Below are 21,393 nucleotides of genomic sequence, written 5' to 3'. Positions count from 1 at the left end.
TGCATTTAGAACATTGCACAACTATAATGAAGTAAAGCAGGGCTATGTTAAAATCTAATGATCATTATGAAATACTGTTGGGGGAATCCTGACATGCCATCTCAGTGTAGAAAAAAATAATTAACGCACCACAGTTGTTTTGAGTTTTAAAATCACAAAAAGAGGAATTTGAAAGTTACTTAGAGGATTTACTCAAAGATTGTACTGAACAGTTGCAAAAGCAAAGATTATATTTGAATTATATGTGCACAGAAGAAGCATAGTGTTTGTAGAAGGACAGTTCACAGTCCTTCTACACACAGTTTGGAGACTAACAAAGGCACCGTTGTTTAAGTGCATGGCTGAATCAGTAATGAATCACCATTGAAGAGCCATTGCAGAGACAAGTCTGTGAGAGAAACTCAATGTTTTCTTCCAGGAGATGGAAACTTGCACTTGAACATCACAGCGGAATCCTACAGCCATTCGCTGCTGGATGCCATTGAGCCATTTGTGTACGAGTGGACTGCAAGATGCAATGGCAGTATCAGTGCAGAGCATGGATTGGGTTTCAAGAAAAAGTGCTTCATTCAGTATAGCAAACCCAAGGAAGCAGTCTTTCTAATGCAGCGTTTCAAAGCCATGTTAGACCCCAAAGGGATTCTCAATCCATATAAGACACTGCCTTCCAGTTCCTGAGAACATGTTCTGAGAAGGGAGCAGATACTATCACATGATGACTGCATCTCTAGCTCAGTAAGTACGCTTTGGCCACAGTCAAATTGATGGATCAAATAAGCACATGAAATGCTCCTTGGCTTATTTCCTTAGGGTAATAAAACAAGTAAAGGAACATGGTTCCTCTTTTTAGAGGTATCTGCTCTTTCAAAAGAAGAGTACATTCATCATTCATGGTTTTGATTTTGTTTTGTCAGGTTTTTTGTTTAACCTGAACACTCAGACTGAGCATACAGACTTCTTTTAAAGTCTTACCTGCTCATCTGATATTTAGAATTGGTTTCTACCTCCATCCAGATAGTGGAAGAGTCCTTAAAGAGTCCTAAGCTCTTTATCTCAAGCTCTGGTGATTATTATTTTTCTTTCTTTTTGGTTTCATTGCTACATATACTCTGCTTTAAAGAGATGAGGGGAAAATGGGAGCAGCCTATAGCATGTCTTTGACCTTCTCTGTTTTCTATATAATAGTCATGTAATATATAATTATGTAGTGTTCAGGCAGATAGGCCAACATAAAACTTCACAGCTTGGAATCTGTAGCTTATTGCACCCTGCAGACCTGAGTATTAAATTTGGGAGTGTAGCTGAGTTTGAAAAATAGAAGATTAAATTCAAGGGACTCTCCTCCTTTTTGTCGTATTCTCTCACCCTTCCCCTCTGCATATGGCATCCTTCTGGCAAAACAGGCTTAGTAGAAAGCATTACTTTTCAGTTGCAAGGGGGCATTTTGGGTTTATGTTGCCTTTGTCTGATATTAACAGCAGAATTACAGCACTAGGATCCCTGATCCTAAATCTAGAGCTACTTACCACTGTCCTGCTCACCACTGTATTTGGAAGAGGTAGACAAGGCAATATCAAGGTTTATGGCACATGACTGAAGTCAGGGCTGGCTGACAGCAGCAGTGTCCTTGTTAATGTGCAGTGTTTGATGCTTCTTTACAGCATCTAACCTGCTAATGCCAAGGCAGGCCTTTTGTTTATGTTAGCATTTGAGATCCCACTCTATCCACTATTGCCCTGTTCCTGTAAGTGCACTATGGCGTTTTTTTTTTTTTTTTTTTGTATGAATGTGACTATCAAATACCAACATAAAAAGTTTTATGAATCTGAATCCACAGAGATCTAAAGAGAATTTTGTCAGTGTTGTTTTGGGAACAGAACAGGTCAGGGCTATCCAGCCAGATGCGTATGTCCTTCTTACAGCAGGATTCTGTTCCTGAGATCATCTACCAATTTAACTTTTATGTACTCATCTTACAGAGAGATCTTTCCAGCTCCTGGATGTTGGTCTTAGCCTTCCCTTAAACTTCAATGACAAAGATTGTATTGTAGCGTTATGGATGGGAACAGGCAAGCGATAGGAATAGTACTTGATAACACATAGTAGTAATGGGCCTTGATAGGTAGTTGAGAGGAGAACTCTTAGATACCTGACAGGCACTGCTTACATCATTACACCAACACCAGAATTCAAAACTGGCCATGCAAAGGAAGGGCTGTACAGGCTGTGCCATGTGTATATTTGGCCATGGTAATGTATTCTGTTGCTTAACCTAAAGTGCAATGCAACTATAATCTTCTCTGTTTCAGGATAAAAATATTTAAACCTAGCAGAGAATCAGAAGTGCAGGAGAAACTTTATGCATCAGGAGTTTTCATTTTGATTTTTGTATCTTTGCGAATATATTTGAACTATTAATTTATAAGACCATGTTAATGTTGTTTTTCACAAGTACCTTTCTACAAATAAAGTTCTCTTCACGTTGTGAAGCCTCCTAACATTATTTTTAGAGCTGTAATGAAGGTGAGTTTTGATCCTGTGTTTAAAAAAATAACAACAACATATAAGACTTACTTCAAAAAAAAAAAAAAAAAAAACAAGCTAGGCTTTCATTTTCTGTGGGACATAACAGTTGATTGTTGTATCCTGACTGTAAGTAGGAATTATAAACTGATGAAAATCCAAACTCCTTGGTCTGATGTGCCTCTTCTAGTGGCCTAGAGACTATAAGCAGAAATCTAGTGTTGCTGAAATCCTTCGGTAAATCAGGTTTCTTTGCTCTAGGAGATGTGAGTGGAATCCTGCAATGCTCTGACTATCAGATCCTTCAGTGTCGTGTATTGAGAAGCCAAGATCTTGGGCATGCTATGCCAGTTTTTGGCTTTCTTTGCTTTTCTTTTCATCCTGACCAAGCACAGCATGGTTGCCTCACAACCTCAAGTTTATGCTCCTCCACCCCCTCCTAAGATTTGGTAACTAGTAACAAATAGGAATCTATTCTCTCTTCATCTGGCTATTCAAGGTTTCTTTTCAGATACCTATCAGTTTTGTGTTCCCCCTAAAAGTCATGCTTACCCTGGGAAGTCTCTAGCTCCCTTGAGAGGTGTTCATGCATGCTGTGCAAATTTGTCACTAGTAAAATGCACATATGATCTTAGAGTGAAGGCTGGAACCCAGGTCTCCCCTACCCCAGGCAAGAGCCCTAGATGGGAGCCCAATATCATCATTGTTCATCTTATATTCTGTCTTTCCACTGGACTCGGTTCAACAGAACCGATAGAAAGTGTTTCTGTCAGACTGTGCAGCACAGTCCCTTCTAATGGCACAAGAGGTGGAGTTTGAATCCATCCCCCGCTGAGGAAGGAATTAATACAGTATCTTCTTCTCCTGAGCTATATGCTAACAGTTGCCCTGTTGTATAAAATTGCAATTTCTCTTCCCACGATCTTCTAAAAGAGAACAGCAACTGTCCTTTCCTTGTCTCTGGGTGATGGGCTTTGAGAATAACTAGTAGATCAGCTCCTTTCAGGGGGTGTAGTGGAGGTCCCTGAAGAGGTGAAAGGACCCAGGTCACCTGAAGGTCAAAAATGGAGACAGTGATGGACTTCAGTTGACTTTGGGTTGGGAAGCAGCAGAGTTTGCAGCTTTGATCTGCAGCGTCAGAGTCCCACTTGAATCCCACATTTGGCTTCTGAGAACTCCTTATATCTGCATCCAAGTGACTGGTTTGATGAGATACTGGGTGGTGTGATGTGCCAATAAAGGGGCTACCAGGATTCTTTCCAATTCCAGGATTAGTCATGCTGAGCTTAAGAGAAATCATTTGTCAAGTATAGGAGTTTATTAGAGGTAAGTGGTTCTACACAAACAACAGACTTCAGATAACACCAAACAATCTATAAACTACAAATATAACAAAGAGCGCAGCTAACAGAGGCAGCGAACAAACGCAGCAGTTTGCGCAGCTCTGTCTCGGCTTTGCCTAGAACTTTTGGGGGCCTTGTTGGACGTTGTGGTCTACTGACCCCAGTGGAATGAGGGAACTAGAGGGTGACTATACTAATAGGTAAGGGGAGTAAGCAAGGGTATCTGCAGAGGCCTTAACTTCTCCTGGGAGAAGCTCTAGCACCTCTCACTCAGCTCTAGCTAGGTGTAGCTGCTGCTAACAAGTTGTCTAGGTTGTCTCTGATTAGAGGGAGTTGGGGCTTTTGATCCAGGTGGCCCTTGATTAGGATGGGTCAAGTATCCTGTGAGTCAGTACTAGGGAGAGGTCTATATAAGAGCCAGGCCTAGAGCACAGCTAATAGAGGTAGTGAATAGGCGCAGCAGTTCGTGCAGGAGGAGTGCAGTAAGGTGCAAGTGGACATCTTTCTTTTTTCTTAGTAGTGCCCACTTTCACAAACATGGTTATAACTTGCTGCAAAGCACATTTGCCTGCAGCTGTTGGAATTGCTGCGTCAGCTGTGTTGGAAGCTTCAGCCGAGACAGAGCCTTTGACAGCAGTTGTTGCCCTACAGGTTTCAGGCTGCAGGGAGTGCTTTGGGCCTTTCCAGAAGGCCTGGACTGATAGTCAGCCATCCTGCAAGAGGCATGCTGTTCTTGATGAATTGTGTCGTCAGGTCAAGGAGTTGTGGGATGAAGTCAGCAGACTGCGAAACATCCAAGAAAGCGAGCAGGAGATAGAGAGGACATTCTTGGAGACCATACTGCTTCAGGAGTCCCAGTCCCTTGCAGCAGGGGAGTTGCTGGAAGGTTCTGTGCAGAGTGAAATGATACAGCACAGCACTGTAGAAGAAGGCTGGAAACTAGTTGCTTCTCGTAGAAAGAGAAAGGCCCCTAGTCCTCTTGCAGACTTGGACTTACAGTTGAAGAACCGATTTAGTGCCCTCCAGGATGAGGAGGACCTGGACCTGACTTCAAGGGAAGCAACTGGGCCGTCAGAACCCTGTGCCTTGTGTAAACACTCAGAAGAGGCGACGAGTGATTGTGATGGGTGACTCCATGCTGCAGGGGATGGAGACACCTATCTGCCAGCCTGACCTCTTGTCTGGAGAGGTTTGCTGCCTGCCGAGGATTCGGATACTAGGTGTCACTGAAAGGCTGCCAAGGCTTGTCTGCACATCGGACTCCTACCCTCTGCTGCTATTTCACGTGGGTGCTAAAGATATGGAGAGCAAACTGGAAGCAATCAAACAGGATTTCAGAGCTCTGGGCATGGTGGTCAAGGATCTGGGATCCTAGGTGGTCTTCTTCTCGGCTCTGCCGATGGGGGGGGGGATGGGAGGAGGAGTAGACAAATTATCAGAATTAACAACTGGCTGCACTGCTGGTGTGGCAACAGGGTTTTGGTTTCTATGATTGTGGGACATTGTCTGAAGATCAGCAATTGGTGGGGAGAGATGGAATCCACCTCACTAAAGGAGGCACACGCATCTTTGCCACCAGGCCAGCCTGATAAAGAGGGCTTTTAAACTATGTAGGATGGGGGAAGGGGAGAGTTATGTAGAGAGGATAGTCAATAAAACACAACTCAAATTGAGAGGCCTCTAGTGGGTGCATGCAGCTGGGGATGTGCAGGTGGGACATGGCTAATAGGAGACCCCCTTATACCCTTCCTGGGAATCCTGCACGCATGACTACCTCTCTGAAATGCCTGTATACCAATGCACACAGCATGGGGAATAAACAGGAGGAACTGGAGATCTGTGTGCAGTCGCAGGGCCATGATCTTGTTGCAATGACGGAGACATGGTGAGATAGCTTGCGTGACTGAAATGTTGTCATGGATGGCTATGTGCTTTTTAGGAAAGACAGGCCAGGAAGGCGAGGTGGTGGAGTTGCTCGTTATATGAGAGAGCAACTGGAATGCCTCGAGCTCTGCCTAGGGGTGGAGGAGTAGGCAGTCGAGAGCTTATGGGTGAAGATCGAAAGGCAGGCTAATGTGGGGGACAATGTTGTGGGTGTCAGGAAGAGGAAGTGATGAAGCCTTCTACAGACAGCTGGAAGTAGCCTCATGATCACAGGCCCTGGTTCTCATGGGAGATTTCAACCACCCTAATATCTGCTAGAAGGACGACACAGCTAGGCACAAACAGTCCAGGAGGCTCCTGCAGTACATCAACGACAACTTGACACAGGTGGTGGAGGATCCTATGAGGAAGGGTGTCCTGCTGAACCTTGTCCTAACCAACAAAGAACTGGTTGGAGATATGAAGATTGGGGGCAGTCTTGGCTGCAGTGATCATGGGATGGTGGAGTTCAGGATCCTGCATGAAAGAAGTAAGGCAATAAGCAGGATTGCAAACCTGGACTTCAGGAGAGCGGACTTGGGGCTCTTCAGAGACGTACTTGACGGAATCCCATGGGTTAAGGCCATAGAAGGAAGGGGGGTCCAGGAGAGCTGGCTAGTGTTCAAGCGTCACTTCTTCCAAGCTCAAGAGCGGTGCATCCCAAGGAGAAAGAAGTCCAGCAAAGGGGGCAGGAGACCTGCCTGGATGAGCAAGGCGCTCCTGGCAAAACTCCATCAGAAGAAGAAAGTACACAGAATGTGGAAGAGGGGACAGGCTACTTGGGAGGATTATAAGAATGTTGTCAGAGTATGTAAAGAGAGACGAGGAAGGCTAAGGCCCAGTTGGAACTGAGTCTGGCAAGGGATGCTAAGGAGAACAAGAAGGGCTTCTTCAAATACGTCAGTAGCAAGAGGAGGACTGGGGAAACTGTGGGCCCACTAGTGAATGGGGTGGGGACCCTGGTGACAAAAGATACAGAGAAGGTAGAGTTACTGAATGCCTTCTTTGCTTCAGTCGTCACTGCTAAGGGTAGCCCTCAAGAATCCCAGAGCCTGGAGGCAAGGCAGAAGGTCTGTTGAAAGGAAGACTTTCCCTTGGTTGAGGAGGATAGGGTTAGAGATCTTCTGGGCAAGCTTGACATGCACAAATCCATGGGCCCTGATGGGATGTACCCACAAGTACTGAGGGAGCTAGCGGATGTTGTTGCCAGTCTGCTCTCCATCGTCTTTGAAAGGTCGTGGAGAACTGGAGAGGTGCCTGAGGACTGGAAGAAAGGCAGTGTCACTCCAGTCTTCCAAAAGGGCAAGAAGGAGGACCCAGGCAACTCTAGGCCAGTGGGGTTCACCTCCATTCCTGGAAAGGTGATGAAACAGCTCATTCTGGAGGTCATCTCCAGGCATACGGAGGAAAAGAAGGTGATGAGGAGTAGTCAGCATGGATTCACCAAGGGGAACTCCTGCTTACCCAATCTAATAGCCTTCTCTGATGGAATGACTGGCTGAGTAGATGAGGGGAGAGCAGTGGACGTTGGGTACCTCGACTTTGGCAAGGTTTTTGACACTGTCTCCCCTAACATCCTCCTAGAGAAGCTCAGGAAGTGTGGGTTAGACGAGTGGACAGTGAGGTGTCTTGAGAACTGGCTGAATGGTAGAGCTCAGAGGGCTGTCATCAGTGGTGCAGAGTCTAGTTGGAGGCCTGTGGCTAGTGGTGTCCCCCAGGGCTCCATACTGGGTCCCATTCTGTTCAACTTCTTCATCAGTGACCTGGACGAAGGGACAGAGTGCCTCCTCAGCAAGTTTGCTGTTGATACCAATCTGGGAGGAGTGGCTGATACAGCTGAGGGCTGTGCTACCATTCAGAGAGACCTGGAGAGGCTCTCGAGCTGTGCAGAGAGGAACCTCCTGAGGTTCCACAAGGGCAAGTGCTGAGTCCTGCACCTAGGGAGAGATAACCCTAGGCACCAGTACAAGCTGGGGGCTGAGCTGCTGGAAAGCAGCTCTGCAGAAAAGGACCTGGGAGTGCTGGTGGATGACAAGTTGACGATGAGCCAGCAATGTGCCCTTGTGGCCAGGAAGGCCAGTGGTCTCCTTGGGTGCATTAGGCAGAGTGTTGCCAGCAATGCCAGAGTGTTGTCAGGGGAGGTGATCCTGCCCCTCTACTCAGCCCTGGTGAGGCCTCATCTTGAGCACTGCGTCCTGTTCTGGGCTCCCCAGTACAAGAGAGACATGTATGACTGTAATGGGAAAGAGAATGGGAATATCCACACACAATATTGTGGACACAAACAGGACACACTACGTATCTAAACTGTGTTTCCTTAGCTGAAGCTCTAGAGAAAAAAAGGTGTCTCAGAACTCTAGCCAGGGCCGTAAGACACCATATGCAACATTCTCAGACTGGAGAGAATCCAGCATAGGGCTACGAAGATGATCAGAGGGCTGGAGCATCTGCCCTGTGAGGAACGGCTGCGAGAGCTGGGCCTCTTTAGCCTGGGGAAGAGAAGACTGAGGGGGGGATCTTACCAATGTCTGTAAGTCCTTGAAGGGAGGGTGTCAAGGGGATGGGGACAAACTCTTTTCAGTTGTCCCATGTGACAGGACAAGAGGCAATGGGCAAAAACTGAACCACAGGAAGTTCCATCCGAATATGAGGAGGAATGTCTTCACTGTGAGAGTGACAGAGCACTGGAAGAGGTTGCCCAGAGAGGTTGTGGAGTCTCCTTCTCTGGAGATATTCAAGGCCTGCCTGGATGCAACTCTGTCTAACATGCTGTAGGTGACCCTGCTTGAGCAGAGGGTTGGACTAGCTGATCTCCAGAGGTCCCTTCCAACTTTACCGATTCTATGATTCTGTAAAACACAACTAAGAATATCTCAATGCTAAAAATATATCTAAGCCCTAGGCAAACCACAAATGCATAGTGTAATGACTGTACTTTTTGTTATAGGGCCAACAATTTTCCCTGGTTTATTCTCACCACACTCCAACTATGCAAAAAGAATTCATGTTGTCCCTGGCTGCTGGTGTCAGGGGCATTCCCCACTGATGAGTGGGCTGTTGGATCCACAGGCCAGCTGGTGGTGCTTGGGAATCCACACAGGTGGTGTGTGGCTTGCTTTCTTTTATCCTGTCTGGGTTTAGTTCATTATCCAATCAAACAGTGCCAGAACATGGTTACACAAGCACAAGAGCTGTATGGCCCGAGTCAATAACAATATCAACATATCAACAGATATCACCAGATAATCTAGTGCTTAGTTGATATCAGTACACGTATCTGACAGATAACCCAGTACACAGTGAATAGCAGTATGCTTGTCAAGTCGTCATTCACAATTCACAATACATTTCCAGGAGCAAACCCCTCTTCTGTGGGCTGCACCATCCCGAGTCGCACGCTTGTCTGTGCAGCACCTATCCAATGGCCAGGCCAGAACAAATGTTGCATATGGTGTCTTAAGGCCCTGGCTAGAGTTCTGAGACACCTTTTTTTCTCTAGAGCTTCAGCTAAGGAAACACAGTTTAGATATGTAGTGTGTCCTGTTTGTGTCCACAATATTGTGTGTGGATATTCCCATTCTCTTTCCCATTACAGTTTGCTCTGATTTGCTCATGAAGCAACACTGATCAGAGGAGGAATTTTCTCAGTCAGGGTATATGAATGAAGCATCAGGGACAGAAGACAAGAACCTGATTAGCTCCTAAAGAGAACAGCAATAGTGCTGATGAGCCCTGCCAGGTGCTACACTGACACCAGCTACATTGGCATCTATAGCCACAAGCTCCAAGTGAAAGTGTTGTCTCTTAAGATTAGTGTATGCCTGTTGAACACCTTGCCTCTCATGCTATTGCTGGTGGCAATGAAGCATCATTTCCATTTGATGATGTGAGAGCCACTATAACTAAAAACATCTGGAGCAAGTGATAGACTGTAGAGGAACAAAATGCCACTGTCATGATGTGTCAGTCCTTTCTCCTGATATTTTCTCCTACTTTTCTGCAAACATATCCAGTCATTTATAGTAGTGCTGTACATGTTGACAATATGTTTCAAATAATGTGATGAACTCTTTTGTGATGATAGCAAAAATGGAATCAGAAAATAGTAATTCTGGGACTTTTGGAGGATCCTAGAGAACTAGGAGTTCAGTCACATTTGGCTTACTGTCTGGGTATTTAATGTCCTTCAGAGTGAATGGACAGAGGAAAGGATGGATCCACTAGCACAAAATCTCTAGCAGGCTGTGCCCTCCTTAGGGATGTCACCTCTAGGCTGTACTCTGTAGGCATTAGTATTACCTCACATACAGCACACAGGTACAGGTACACAGTTTGGGAAGGACACTTCACTACAGCACTGCCTTGCAGCTCCCTCTTACGTATGTATCTGGAAACACAGGAAAATAAAAAACAGCTTGTCTGGCATCCAGTGGATTCCTTATTTGCAGAACGTAAGCGAAGAAAAAGATAGGCTTACTCAAGCAGGAGGGTGAGAGAGAGGAGAAAGAAGATGATGTTATAGGAAAGCAATGTATTAGAACTTGCTGAAAGATCTAATGGAAGAAAGGATTTTTTTTTTTTAAGAAAATTAGTTTTGCTTATCCTCATTCTTTGGTAGAGTTTTCATGCCCTCTCACATGCATGTACTCATGAGCACAAGTGTTACATGCGATGTGTCCACATAGTCTGGCCAGGGTCAGTTGTAAGGAACATGGAGCATAAGGGTTGTTTGAACAAGTCTTTTATATCCCTTAGGAGTCTGATTATTATGGCACAATCCTTTTGACTCAGCATCTTATTTTCCATGAATCCTAGGCACTGTCTTTGTTTCCTCAATTTAAATAAATACCTATATTTATAGCTCTGTTTTGGCTACAATCTGTCTCCCTTTTGAGATATAGGAAAGAATAATGGCTTGCACAGTCAGATGTAACCTTGTTGCCACCCTGCTGTTATCATGGTGCACATCTTTTGCTAACGAGTCATCCGTGCTGGGGCCTTATCAAGGAAGGTCTTCAGGTCTTGATGTAAACCATTCATTCCTCAATGTTTACCAGTGTTATTACCGTCAGTCACATCCCTCGTCAGTCACATCTCTCGTTACCAATACATGCCATTCTTTAACTCAGGCTCTATTGTTTAATCTAGTGCTTTCACACACACACACATTTCCATTCAGATCTCACTCAGTCTTACCTAATTCAATATGAATTCACTAAATCTTAGTGTTTCTGTTACAAATCTCCACAGCAAAGAAACAATCTACAAGAGGCCCTGCCAGCTGACCTCCTCTACAAATTGTAGAAATGTGAGGCCAAATCCTTCTTTCATTGCCGAGAAGCCACCGAGATAGATAGCTAATATTTCCATTCTTCTAAAGCTGAGTCTTCCTGCTCAGTGCAGCTGGCTTCTGAGTTCATCTCAGCTACCAGTCCCAGTTTAGGCTGCTAGTTAGGGAGGCTTCACCAAAATTCTTGAGACCAGGAAAGGTGATTGTCTTACCCAGTATCTCTTTTGTCTGTTAGTAGCTTCTCTCTGCTCACTGCTGTTCAGTTATTTCTACTCTTTAGTGCAGTGAAATAGATGATCCATGCAGATTCTTTTTCTTGGAAGAAAAACATCCTAATGAGTCTTCTTCTATTTGAACTAGAACATTTTCTCTACAAGGCTGCAAGCTATTGTGGCGGATTAAGGACGATGGCTTATTCTTGGCACTGCTAGGTAGCCAAACTTTTCATAGTATAAGATCTCAGCTCTCTCAACTTGGCAATATGAGTGCTTTTAGTAAAAATATCTACATGTGTTAATGTGACCTGAGGTGCTAATAGAGCCTATCTGGGCCTGCCCTTTGGTCTCTTCTCTTCAGGTCCCTGTCTCTTCCTCTCTGATAGGGACTTCTTACCTCTCTGAGCCTTCGTTCCTCAGGAGCTCTCAGAAAGGAGCTCATCCTTCTGACCTCTAGACACAAAGCAGAGAGTGTTTTACCATCTTTACATATTCCTATAAATAAGGACTAATTCAGGCTGTGCTGCTCTTTAGAGTAGCATCAAGATGATGTTAGGACTCTCTTAGTTACTAACTGGGCTTGAATCGGCTGTGCCACCTCCTCGTGGTCCCGCCGGATACCCCTACTGGGGGAACCGAGTGCACAGCCGTCCCAGGTTTGTGATGGTGGCGACTCGTAGTTGCCTCCGCCCTGCTGCAGAATTGGTTGATTCTCGGCAGTAAAGGGGGGGCCTAATTGGCCTTATCGGGTTTCACGGTCCCCCCTCCAAGCCATTCGCCCAGTGGCGATTCGTCAAAATTTGGGCACGGTGGCGGTCCCGACGACCGTCACCGACCTGGCTCTGACCCACTTGGGGAACGGGTCATCCAGACCTTACCGGACGTGACACGGTATGCCCCTACTTGGAGCAGGATTGGCTTTGCTTGCCTGCCCCGTCGGCTAGTTTAGCGAGTGATGGCTGGGGGAGACCTATCCAGTGATTCCCCCCCTGAGCCAGTGCCTGTGCTCTCCCGGGCGTTGTAGCAGGGCATGGGGCCCTGTGAGGTCCCCTGGCCTTGCGTGAGACAGCAGGGACCAAGTGGTAGTGCAGCCTACCGCCTGACCTAGCTCAGTAGATCAGGCACGCCGCTTACCCCTTTAGCTCCAAAGGCAGAGCAAAATTCTTCACATGGACAGTGAGTCTGCTCATTTTCTGGAACCGCTGATACCCCGTCTATGCCTGCTTGTCTGTGTTGCTGGAGGGACCCTGTTGGGATGAGGCGCATCTGCGGGGCTTAAGATCGGGCAGCCCAAATACCACCAGCTGCACCACGCCCCGGTTCCAAATTCCATCCGAGCGCAGACGCTGCTCTCGTCACCAAATGACGCTTCACCGGACTTGACTCAGGTGGACGGGCCGCCTTTACAACCAACCCGGAAAAGGAACCGAAAGGTTCGTAAATAGTCCATTCATTGCAGTAACAACCCCAGAGCAAGTAATTTTTCCAACTCCTCCCATAGTAATTTGAAACAGTGTGCTCCTGGATGGCCTTGAAAATTTGTGTTGAGGCTGCCCAAGGCTTAAATTGAGTCACCAAGCTCAGGTGCATTCTAGTAACAACGTCATATCATTTTCAGTTAGATGTAGCACAGAATCAGCTTACTGGTGTCCCTGGAGCAAGGCATTCACTGGTACCTTATGAGGGTGTGAGCATGTTGTATTAGTGCAGAGCTTCATGGTGCCAAACAATTGCTTGTCCAACACAAAATCTAGAATTAGCATAGTTAAAGTTAGTTGTTAGAGAGTTAGTTACAGAGAAACAAGCAGAGAAATTCATGCTGTTGTTAGCAAACGGAAGACAGAACATGCAACACAGTCAGCCTGTGCTGTTTATGGGAGCTCTGTACTAGGCAATGCAAAAATGCAGAAAGCTCATGCTATTCTAAAGAAGAAATAGTTAGCTTTCTGACAAGTTGGGCTGTTACTCTCTTTCCACATCAAACTGCTTGTGTTCTCTGCCTTTTTTCTACTCCAATTTATTTTCTTACTTTTTTCCCCTAGACCACTGACCATAAAGGTTTAAAACAGAGGCTGTATATATGAGTGGTTCTGTCAGGGAAGTGAAACTTTCCTTACTGACTTTTTTTTTTTTTTTTTTTTTTTTTTTTTTTACAGCTATCCATGCAGAGAGCTCATATGTAGAGAGAGCTCTGCATATGCTCAACAAACACCTTGAAGTGGTGTTGATATGACACAATGAGGAAGCACTTGAATTCCCTCTAACCAGGTGGGCATGAGCAGCAGAGGCATCCTGCCCCAAGTAACTGGGCCAGCTCTTCTTTTTTTCCAATCTCAGAGCAAATGAGCTCAGAAGTTAGCCAAGTATTTCTGCACGATGCCACCTTTTCCTGGGTAGCCAAACCTGAGCAGGTGCATCAGTTCTTGTACAACACCACAGGAAAGAGCAATGAATCAACTTTAAATGTTTAAAAAAATGCTCTTTTGTGTTCATGGACAGTATCTTAACAAAGAATCACCCAGCTGACATGTAACACCAGCAAGAACTCTGTTAAACATGAGCCTTCTGCCAGCCTGTTAATAGCAGCTGACACAATGCCAGGAGTAACCCTAGAAATTCTTCTTCAAAGGACACTGTGTGTCACCTTCTACTAAGAAATTTAGGGAAAGCATCATTGTACCTTACTAGACACGAAACCTCATTAAGCACTGTACCTGGGGCACGGAAACAGTTATTAAAAGAGGAAAGAAGTGCAGTATATCTGGGCACTGTAATAGCTTAGTAACTTAGGTGAATGATACCAGAATGCTGAGTATTGCATTGCCTGTTGGTGTGGCAGGTTGGCATGCTACCGGCATACAAGGACTGGAAAGGTCACAGCAGGAATGAAGGAGGGGGGCCATATCTGATGGTGTTACGCAGCAGTGGTATAGGTATAAAAGCGGTATAAAGGACCAAAAGCATCTATTTAATGCCATATGCCAGCCTGTGAGACGTAAGCTTTGTATTGCCCTTTATATTAGATTTTCGCTATATGCCCTGACTGCAAATTCCTCTGCTGTGCTTAGGACCTGGGAGGTTGCGGCATGATGTGTGTGTGTGTGGAGGGAGCTGGAGCCAGGGTCAGGCAAAGTCTTCATTGCTGATGAATGACCCAGGTAAGCTTCTGCCTGCTCCCAGGCACAGCCCAGCCCCTGTTCATGCTTCCTTCCTCTGTCCCTCCCTTGCCAGCTTGCAAAGATCCTTCTGTGCTGGGAGGTTGTGCCAGGGTAAGGTGACAGGTGAACAGAATAACTGCAACAACGCTAGGCATCACAAGACCCATTCCTTGCATGAAGTATCCTGGAATTGCTCCCTAACCAGATGTGCAGAAGCAGCTGGAGGCTGCCCAGCTCCCTTCCCCTCTGCCTTCCCCAGCTAAGCAGCAAGGATATTAGCCCAGCAGGGGGTGTGAGAAGATTATTCTGCCCTCTAGACCTGCAGGGTCTGGGAGAATCTCCCAGGGAGATTTGTACCCTGACACCCAGTTTGTTAAATGCTGGTGTACTAGAGGCTTGGTAGAATCTCAAATGCCTGTGTAATGCAAGTTGCAATGGTCATTAATAACAGTGCAGAGTCACTTCATATACAAACCATAAAATGACACCTGGTTTAAGGGTGGGCGTTTCCCCCCCTAAGGTCCAGATACAGCAAAGTGTCTAAGCTCCTCACCTTCAGTTATGATAATTGGGTTTTCCCTGGGAAAGTAAGTGTTTGAAGCCTAAATGCCTTGTGACTATGAGTTTCTGAGCCAGCAGTGCTTCTTAAAATGAAGCGGAATTTCCAGTAGGTGAACACCATTCCTGTTTTGCTACCACAACGTCTGGCAGAGATATTCCTGAATCACTGAGCAAGTATTGGAGGTATGGTGCAGTAGGCACTGGCCACAGCACCAAGTGATGTGAGAATGTACAGCACTCTACATAGTGCTTTCTGTTGAAAGCAGAAGGATCATATGATGCCTCCTTCCATCCCCCAGACAGGCATCCTGCCCCACATGGGGCTATGATTCCCCCCCCACAAACACCTCCCTCAAGCAGCTGAGCACAATGCATTGATGTGCGTGTGTGCCCTCATCCACGGCTTTATGCTGTGTGTGTGTTCTCAAGAAAAAGGGTCTTTCCCACTAAGGGTCCTGCTAACGTCCTTATTTCCCTGAAAAATCTATTGCAAAACCTGCCTTCTAAGGCAGATCTTTTTATGGCTTATTAACTTCCACCCACCCCTGGGAACAGCTAGCCACTCCCTTTGTCCTCACCTGTCCCGGACATTTACAGAAGAGATGGGATGCTAGGCACACCTACACACTAAGAGCCGAAGAAGCCCGCAAAAGAAAGGAGCATTTGAGTAGCTTTGCAAAGGAGATATTTTCTAGTTCACAGCTGCAGAATAACATGAAAAGTCTTGGGTGCACTTCAAGGTAAGGGCACAGGGAGGGAAACATTATGGGTGCAGAGTTAAAAATGTATTTATAGAAAAGTCAAATTTAGATACCTCAGGGAACCTGTGTAAGTGATTAATGACCTATGGAATTAGTTACAGTTTGCTCCAGGTTAGAGATTTACTTCATTGTGAGTATTTCTTGCTGTATTCCAGGTCTTTTAATTTGAAAGAAACTTGTTACACTGACATAGATCCTCAGAGGTCTGTTGTTTTTCAGTTTAATCCAAATAAACAAAAATACTGTCCTAAACCTTAAAGCAGCCTGGAAGATGTCATGATTTAGCTCAGAAAGAAGAGCTAAACCTCTGGTGACAACCTCACCGACAGCCATGACAGTTTTTAGGCTTCTTGGAAGAATTTATCTTTAAAGGGTCTGGTCAGTTTACGAGGGGTACCTCAAAGGAGTTCCAAAGCAGTGTGTGCAGTTAGACTGTTTCTATTCAAGTTCATGTTCTGTTTTTATCTCTTGAACCTTCTTTGAAGAAGAGCAGATTATGAAGCAAAAATCTAAGTAAATAGAAGTAAACAGAAATTAAAAGTAGCTAGTGGCTCACAGGCAAAGAGTGCTCTGAATATGTTCTCCTGCTCTCAGTTACAGTAGGCTTCATGTACTCCCGGTGAAAAGTCTCCATGGTGTCATGCTATGAAGGAAGAAAATATTGCAGCAGGCATTCTGTGCATTGTCCTTTATACATTTCCACTGATATGCCTACCAGTTACGAAATCACTCTGCTTACTTATTGTTTTAATACTGTTTCACTGGTCAGCATACGAAAGACTAGTAATGCCAAATATTTGTACTGCTACAAATATCTGCAACATTTGTGCTCAGGATAATCAATAGCAAATGAGCTCTTAGCTAAGTGGGATGTGTTTATATAAGGGACTAAAGGACAGAATTATTTTAGCCCAGCATTGTAAATGGTGTCTATTGGCCCAATGCACTTACTCATATTTGGAAATGGCTTGGTTGGAGACTTGCAGTCCCATGATACCAGTATGAGTATTGCACAAGGAATAGTCTTCTAGATTAATACTGGCTTTTACAGAAATGTGCCAGGACAGTGAATGTGCAGACTAGTAGGGGAAACCTTGTGTGCAGGCTGGGAAGGCATGCTGTAGGCTGTGATACTCCCTGCTCTCCCGCAAAGGGTGGCCAAGTCCAGGGGCTGAAGGGCCTGGGGTATTCTTCCCCTCTTGCATCAGCCAGGATGAGTGGCTGCTCCTTTGCCCCGTTGCAGGCCCAGCCAACAGTGAGGCTGAGCACAAATTCTCAGTATGTGTGGATGGATGTGCATGTGCGTGCACATGCGCATGCACACACACATGCACACACACAGATTAACACAGACAGGATGACAGTGCGTTTACAGGCACCCACATAAGCACAGCCAGCACAAACAGACCACCTGCTTTCTAAGACTTAGAAAGGGAAAACACTTTCATGAATCTCCTCAGCATCCATCTCCAAGATTGTCCGTCTCTCCCAGACCCTTAATATTTTTGGTAGTCAGTTCCCAGACCCTGAGTCACTTCAGCTTTTGATTCCCAGACCTTCAGAGTCTCCAGGACTCAAGACTCCCACTCAGCATACTCGCTGGCTAGTTTAGCCTGACACTTGCTACCATATCGCACGTGCACAGATACCTAATAGTGACCTGTTTGGCTCTGGTATCTTCTCCATTCAGGTATTCCTATTTCTCAACTACAAAAGAAGATGGATTAAACAATTTTTACATTCACGTATATTCATGTATTTGATTGAAGACTCTAAAGCAAAAGCTGCAGAATTCGCCTTAATTAAAAAAAAAAATCCAGCGTTCAAATACCTCTATATTCCACACTGTAACTCAAGTCTTCCAGGTCTTTCATGGCCCTGAACACCCCATTTTTACTGTGGGTCCATGATAGACAGCTTCCCTACGATAGACAGCATTCCAGGAAGAAGGCAGATATTCAGTATTGCCTTTTAGCCATCAGTTAGATATGCATATTATCTAAATTTTGCAACTAATGAGAGTTTATCACCTGACTCTCAGGCTTGCTACCAGCAGCCATGGTGATGACAGCTGAGCTTCATAAGTACTAAACTGCTGGCTTTGTTGTTCACATGGAAAAGTAGGAAACAGGAGTATGACTGTTCCATTCTGCAGATGAGAATGTTTATACTCAAAATAGCTTAGAGTTCAAGCCCAGTCCACTGCATTTTGGAAAACATAGTTCAAAATAAGGAGTTCACACTGAGGTAAAAAAAAATAATAATAATAAGGTAAGAGAAGCCAATTCAATTCTGCTGGGGAAAATTACCCTCTGGTGGGTAAATGATCAGCAAATGATATCAGCTCTTTGAAATATTCTAAACTATGCCAGCTAGAATGACCTGATGATGTGGGGGCCTAGTTAGGGTCAGATCAAAAGGTTTCACTCACCCCTTTTCATTCTTCCTGCAAAACAGTGGCCATGAGTAGATAAGGTGCTTGGTCCAGAGAGCTGTCTCTGAGCTTAGACCATTTGAAGTCCGACCAAGGTGAGATAATGATGAAAGCCTGAGGGAGAAATGGGTAAGGCTGAGCATAAGTGCCCAGACCAGGAGGAGCAGCTGTCGTTGAGATAAAGGTGTGAATACAGTTGCAGAGGGGAAGCAGTTCTCCAGTTTGGAAAGCAGAGTGTAATTATTGTCAGTTCTGTTGAGTTTTTAGACAGCTTTTTTTCTGTATTGAAAATCTTAGATCATTGTTTCTTTTAGGTCTCCATATTCTGGAGGCATTATTCAATGAGGTTTCTCAACAGAACTCAGGAGCCATGGATCTTACCTCCAAATGGTTAAACCATAGGAAGAATTGGGATTTTTTTATTAAGGAAATCCCTACTACCCCTATTAAGTGGTAATTTTCTAGCTCTTGGTGGCTGCTGAGAAAAGCTTGAAAACATGAAATGCTTAACCTATGAAGCCCCAGAAATCAAAAGGTAAAGCAAAATTAAAGGCAGAGGAACAGAGTGGAAGGCTATCCAATGTGTTTAGCAGGCTCTGTTTGATGTAGCTTGTGTGTTGTGGAAGGCCAAAATTAGAAGACAGTGATTTTAAGCACCAGAGTTACTAATATAGCTGGGGAAGCCAAAACTGGCTGTATCAAGAAGAAACAATGATCCCAGTGATAAAGTCCCAAGGACAGCATTCCAAATTCGGTGTGTCTTGTCTGGGGAAAGGGTTATTTTCTATTATGTACGATTCGCTTAAACTCTACTTTCTTTCCAGGCATGTCAAATATCTTCTTTTTTTCAACCTTTGGCTGGGACTTGTCTTCTTGTCTGGATTCTTCCACATGAATAAAAACATTGTGCCGTAAGTTCAGCAGTAGCAAGTGCAACTGGTTACGTGACTTCATCTGTGCAGGGAAGCAAGAATCTGGCCTGTGTCACTTCATTTAACTCCCTTGAGCTTTAGACTAACATTAAAAGGGCAGCAGCCCAAAAATAGGTCTTAGATTCATATTCTGGTATGTGTGTAAATGATAGCCAAGTGCAGCTCTTCTGAGCAAAATTTACCATATAGAAATGGAAAAGGGGATTAAGTTGACACCTTTGAGCCCTTCCTCCTCTGTCTATTAAGTGAGGACCAGTGGAAGCAGAAGGCTGTCTGACATCTTGAGGTAAGGGATGGTTCTTGTTTGGTTTCATGATTTGCACTAGCTGCAAGTGCAATCTCAGAAGGAACTGCGAGTGCAATCTCAGATGGAAAGCATGCTTAGGTTTGACTCCTGAAAGCTTATTGCAGTGCAGGAAAAAAAAAAAAAAAAAAAAAAAAAAAAAAAAAAAAAAAAAAAGCTAGTTTTGTTAGCTGAGTTAGGATATAAACAGCATTGCCAGGTGTAAAAGATGAGTTATAGAACTGCTGAGATTGTTTTCCCCATGAGTTATGTTCATGCAGATTCTGGAGGAGCTCTGCAGAGTTAGTGACTTCTCACATACCCTGTCGTGCCAAGACTAATGTCATGTTCCTCAAGACACACAAGACTGCCAGCAGCACCATCTTGAACATCATGTTCCGGTTCACAGAGAAGCATAACCTCACCATAGCCCTCCCAGCTGACCAGCTCGTCCACCTGGGCTATCCACAGACCTTCATGACTAGCTTTGTAGAGGAATTTCAAACCATAGGACAAAACTACAATATCATGTGCAACCACCTACGGTTTAACTATTTGGAGGTAAGAGCTATGGCTTCTGAGTTCTCCTGTTGGGAAACCTTGTAGAATAAGCCATGTCTCCAGACTAACAGCTCCTCTTCTTTCCCTTACAAACAGGTACAAAAAGTGATGGCAGAGAACACCTTCTACTTTTCCATCCTGAGGAACCCAATTTTTCAGCTGGAATCTTCCTATACCTATTACAAGGATGCTGCCCCTGCCTTCAGAATGTCAAAGGACTTGAATGAGTATTTGGCATCGCCAATGAACTATTACCATAAGGGTAATTACAAAGAAAACATTTACGCCAAGAATAACATGTGGTTTGACTTTGGCTATGACAACAATGCACAAGATAATGAAAACTACATCCAGGCGGTCTTGGAGGAGATTGAACAGACCTTCCACCTGGTCTTGATAGCAGACTACTTTGATGAGTCCATGATCCTCTTAAAACACACTTTATGCTGGGATCTAGATGATGTGATTTACTTTAAGCTCAATTCCAGAAGCAACAACACTGTCCAGACCTTGACTCCTGAAAGTAAGGAGAGGATTAAAGTGTGGTGCTCACTTGACTGGAAACTCTACCTGCATTTCAACCAGAGCTTCTGGAAGAAAATTCAGGAGACCATGGGACTGGAGGAACTGGAAAAGGAAGTGAATCACTTGCGAGCAAGGCAGAAGGAACTCATGGAGACCTGTCTCTCAGATCAGAGGCCAGTAGAGAAGGCTCATATCAAGGACAAAGCTCTCATGCCTTTCCAGTCAGGAACTGCGAATATCCTTAGTTATAACCTCAACCAAGACTTAGACAGCATGTCTCTGAGAGCCTGTCAGAAAATGGTTATACCAGAGCTTCAGTACATGTCCTATCTTTATATCCTTCAGCATCCACACAAAAAGAGGAAGCAACTAGGCTTTCCCTTGTTTTGGAATAGTTTATGAGAAAACAAATCATCACCAAGTTGTAACTAGAGCACACTGTGGTTTCTCATTAGTCTGCAGTTGCTTGTATTGTCAATGTTTGCCTAGCACTTGGATGACCAGCAAGACTCTTGCACACAAGGTGATGGTAAGGTTGTTTTGGAGTTCCTTAGCCACATGAGAATCTCCTTCCTGCAATAGTAGGGTAGCCCAGCAGCACTGAGTGTGGCAAGCAGGACTCAGAGGAACGGTGTGTGGACAGGATGATTGAGGCTCTGTGAGTCCAATCTGTGAATCTTTGTGCAAAGTCTTGGATTTAAGACAGCCTTATGCAGCACTAATTTGGCTGTCATTGTCATGATTTGGGGTTAATTATATCTGAAGCTCATAGCTCTTCTCAGTATGCTAAGGAGTGTGCCCTTCAGCAATGATCCTCTTGAGCAGGGAACGTGCCCCTCTACTCCATTACAAAGATTTAAAGGACAAAATACTTTTACAGTTCC

At 44.8% G+C, this 21,393-nt stretch overlaps 2 protein-coding genes across 13 annotated transcripts in view; both read left to right on the top strand.

Moving 5' to 3' along the window:
• Positions 1-13,536, top strand: part of LOC134144003 (inhibitor of growth protein 5) — a 33,932-nt gene extending 20,396 nt beyond the window's left edge. For 11 of the 12 annotated variants that reach the window (XM_062582539.1, XM_062582543.1, XM_062582542.1 and 8 more), the window contains one exon: positions 419-2,489. In XM_062582539.1, coding sequence (XP_062438523.1) covers positions 419-678 — 260 coding nt within the window. In that variant the 3' untranslated portion in view covers positions 679-2,489. Of the gene's footprint in view, positions 1-418; positions 2,490-13,450 lie in introns of those variants that run through there. The other variant, XR_009959259.1, reaches the window with a different exon arrangement.
• A 2,191-nt stretch (positions 13,537-15,727) lies between these two features.
• Positions 15,728-20,911, top strand: GAL3ST2 (galactose-3-O-sulfotransferase 2). The gene is made up of 4 exons (XM_062582982.1): positions 15,728-15,753; positions 19,033-19,116; positions 19,705-19,984; positions 20,081-20,911. Exons 1-4 carry the CDS (start codon positions 15,728-15,730, stop codon positions 20,909-20,911), a joined length of 1,221 nt encoding a protein of 406 aa, XP_062438966.1.
• Positions 20,912-21,393: the final 482 nt, after the last annotated feature.

The sequence above is a fragment of the Rhea pennata genome, chromosome 9 (genome assembly GCF_028389875.1).
Source record: "Rhea pennata isolate bPtePen1 chromosome 9, bPtePen1.pri, whole genome shotgun sequence".
NCBI classification, from domain to species: domain Eukaryota; kingdom Metazoa; phylum Chordata; class Aves; order Rheiformes; family Rheidae; genus Rhea; species Rhea pennata.
The sequence above is the reverse complement of the archived record's forward strand: the minus strand, read 5'-3'. Positions and strand labels throughout refer to the sequence as shown.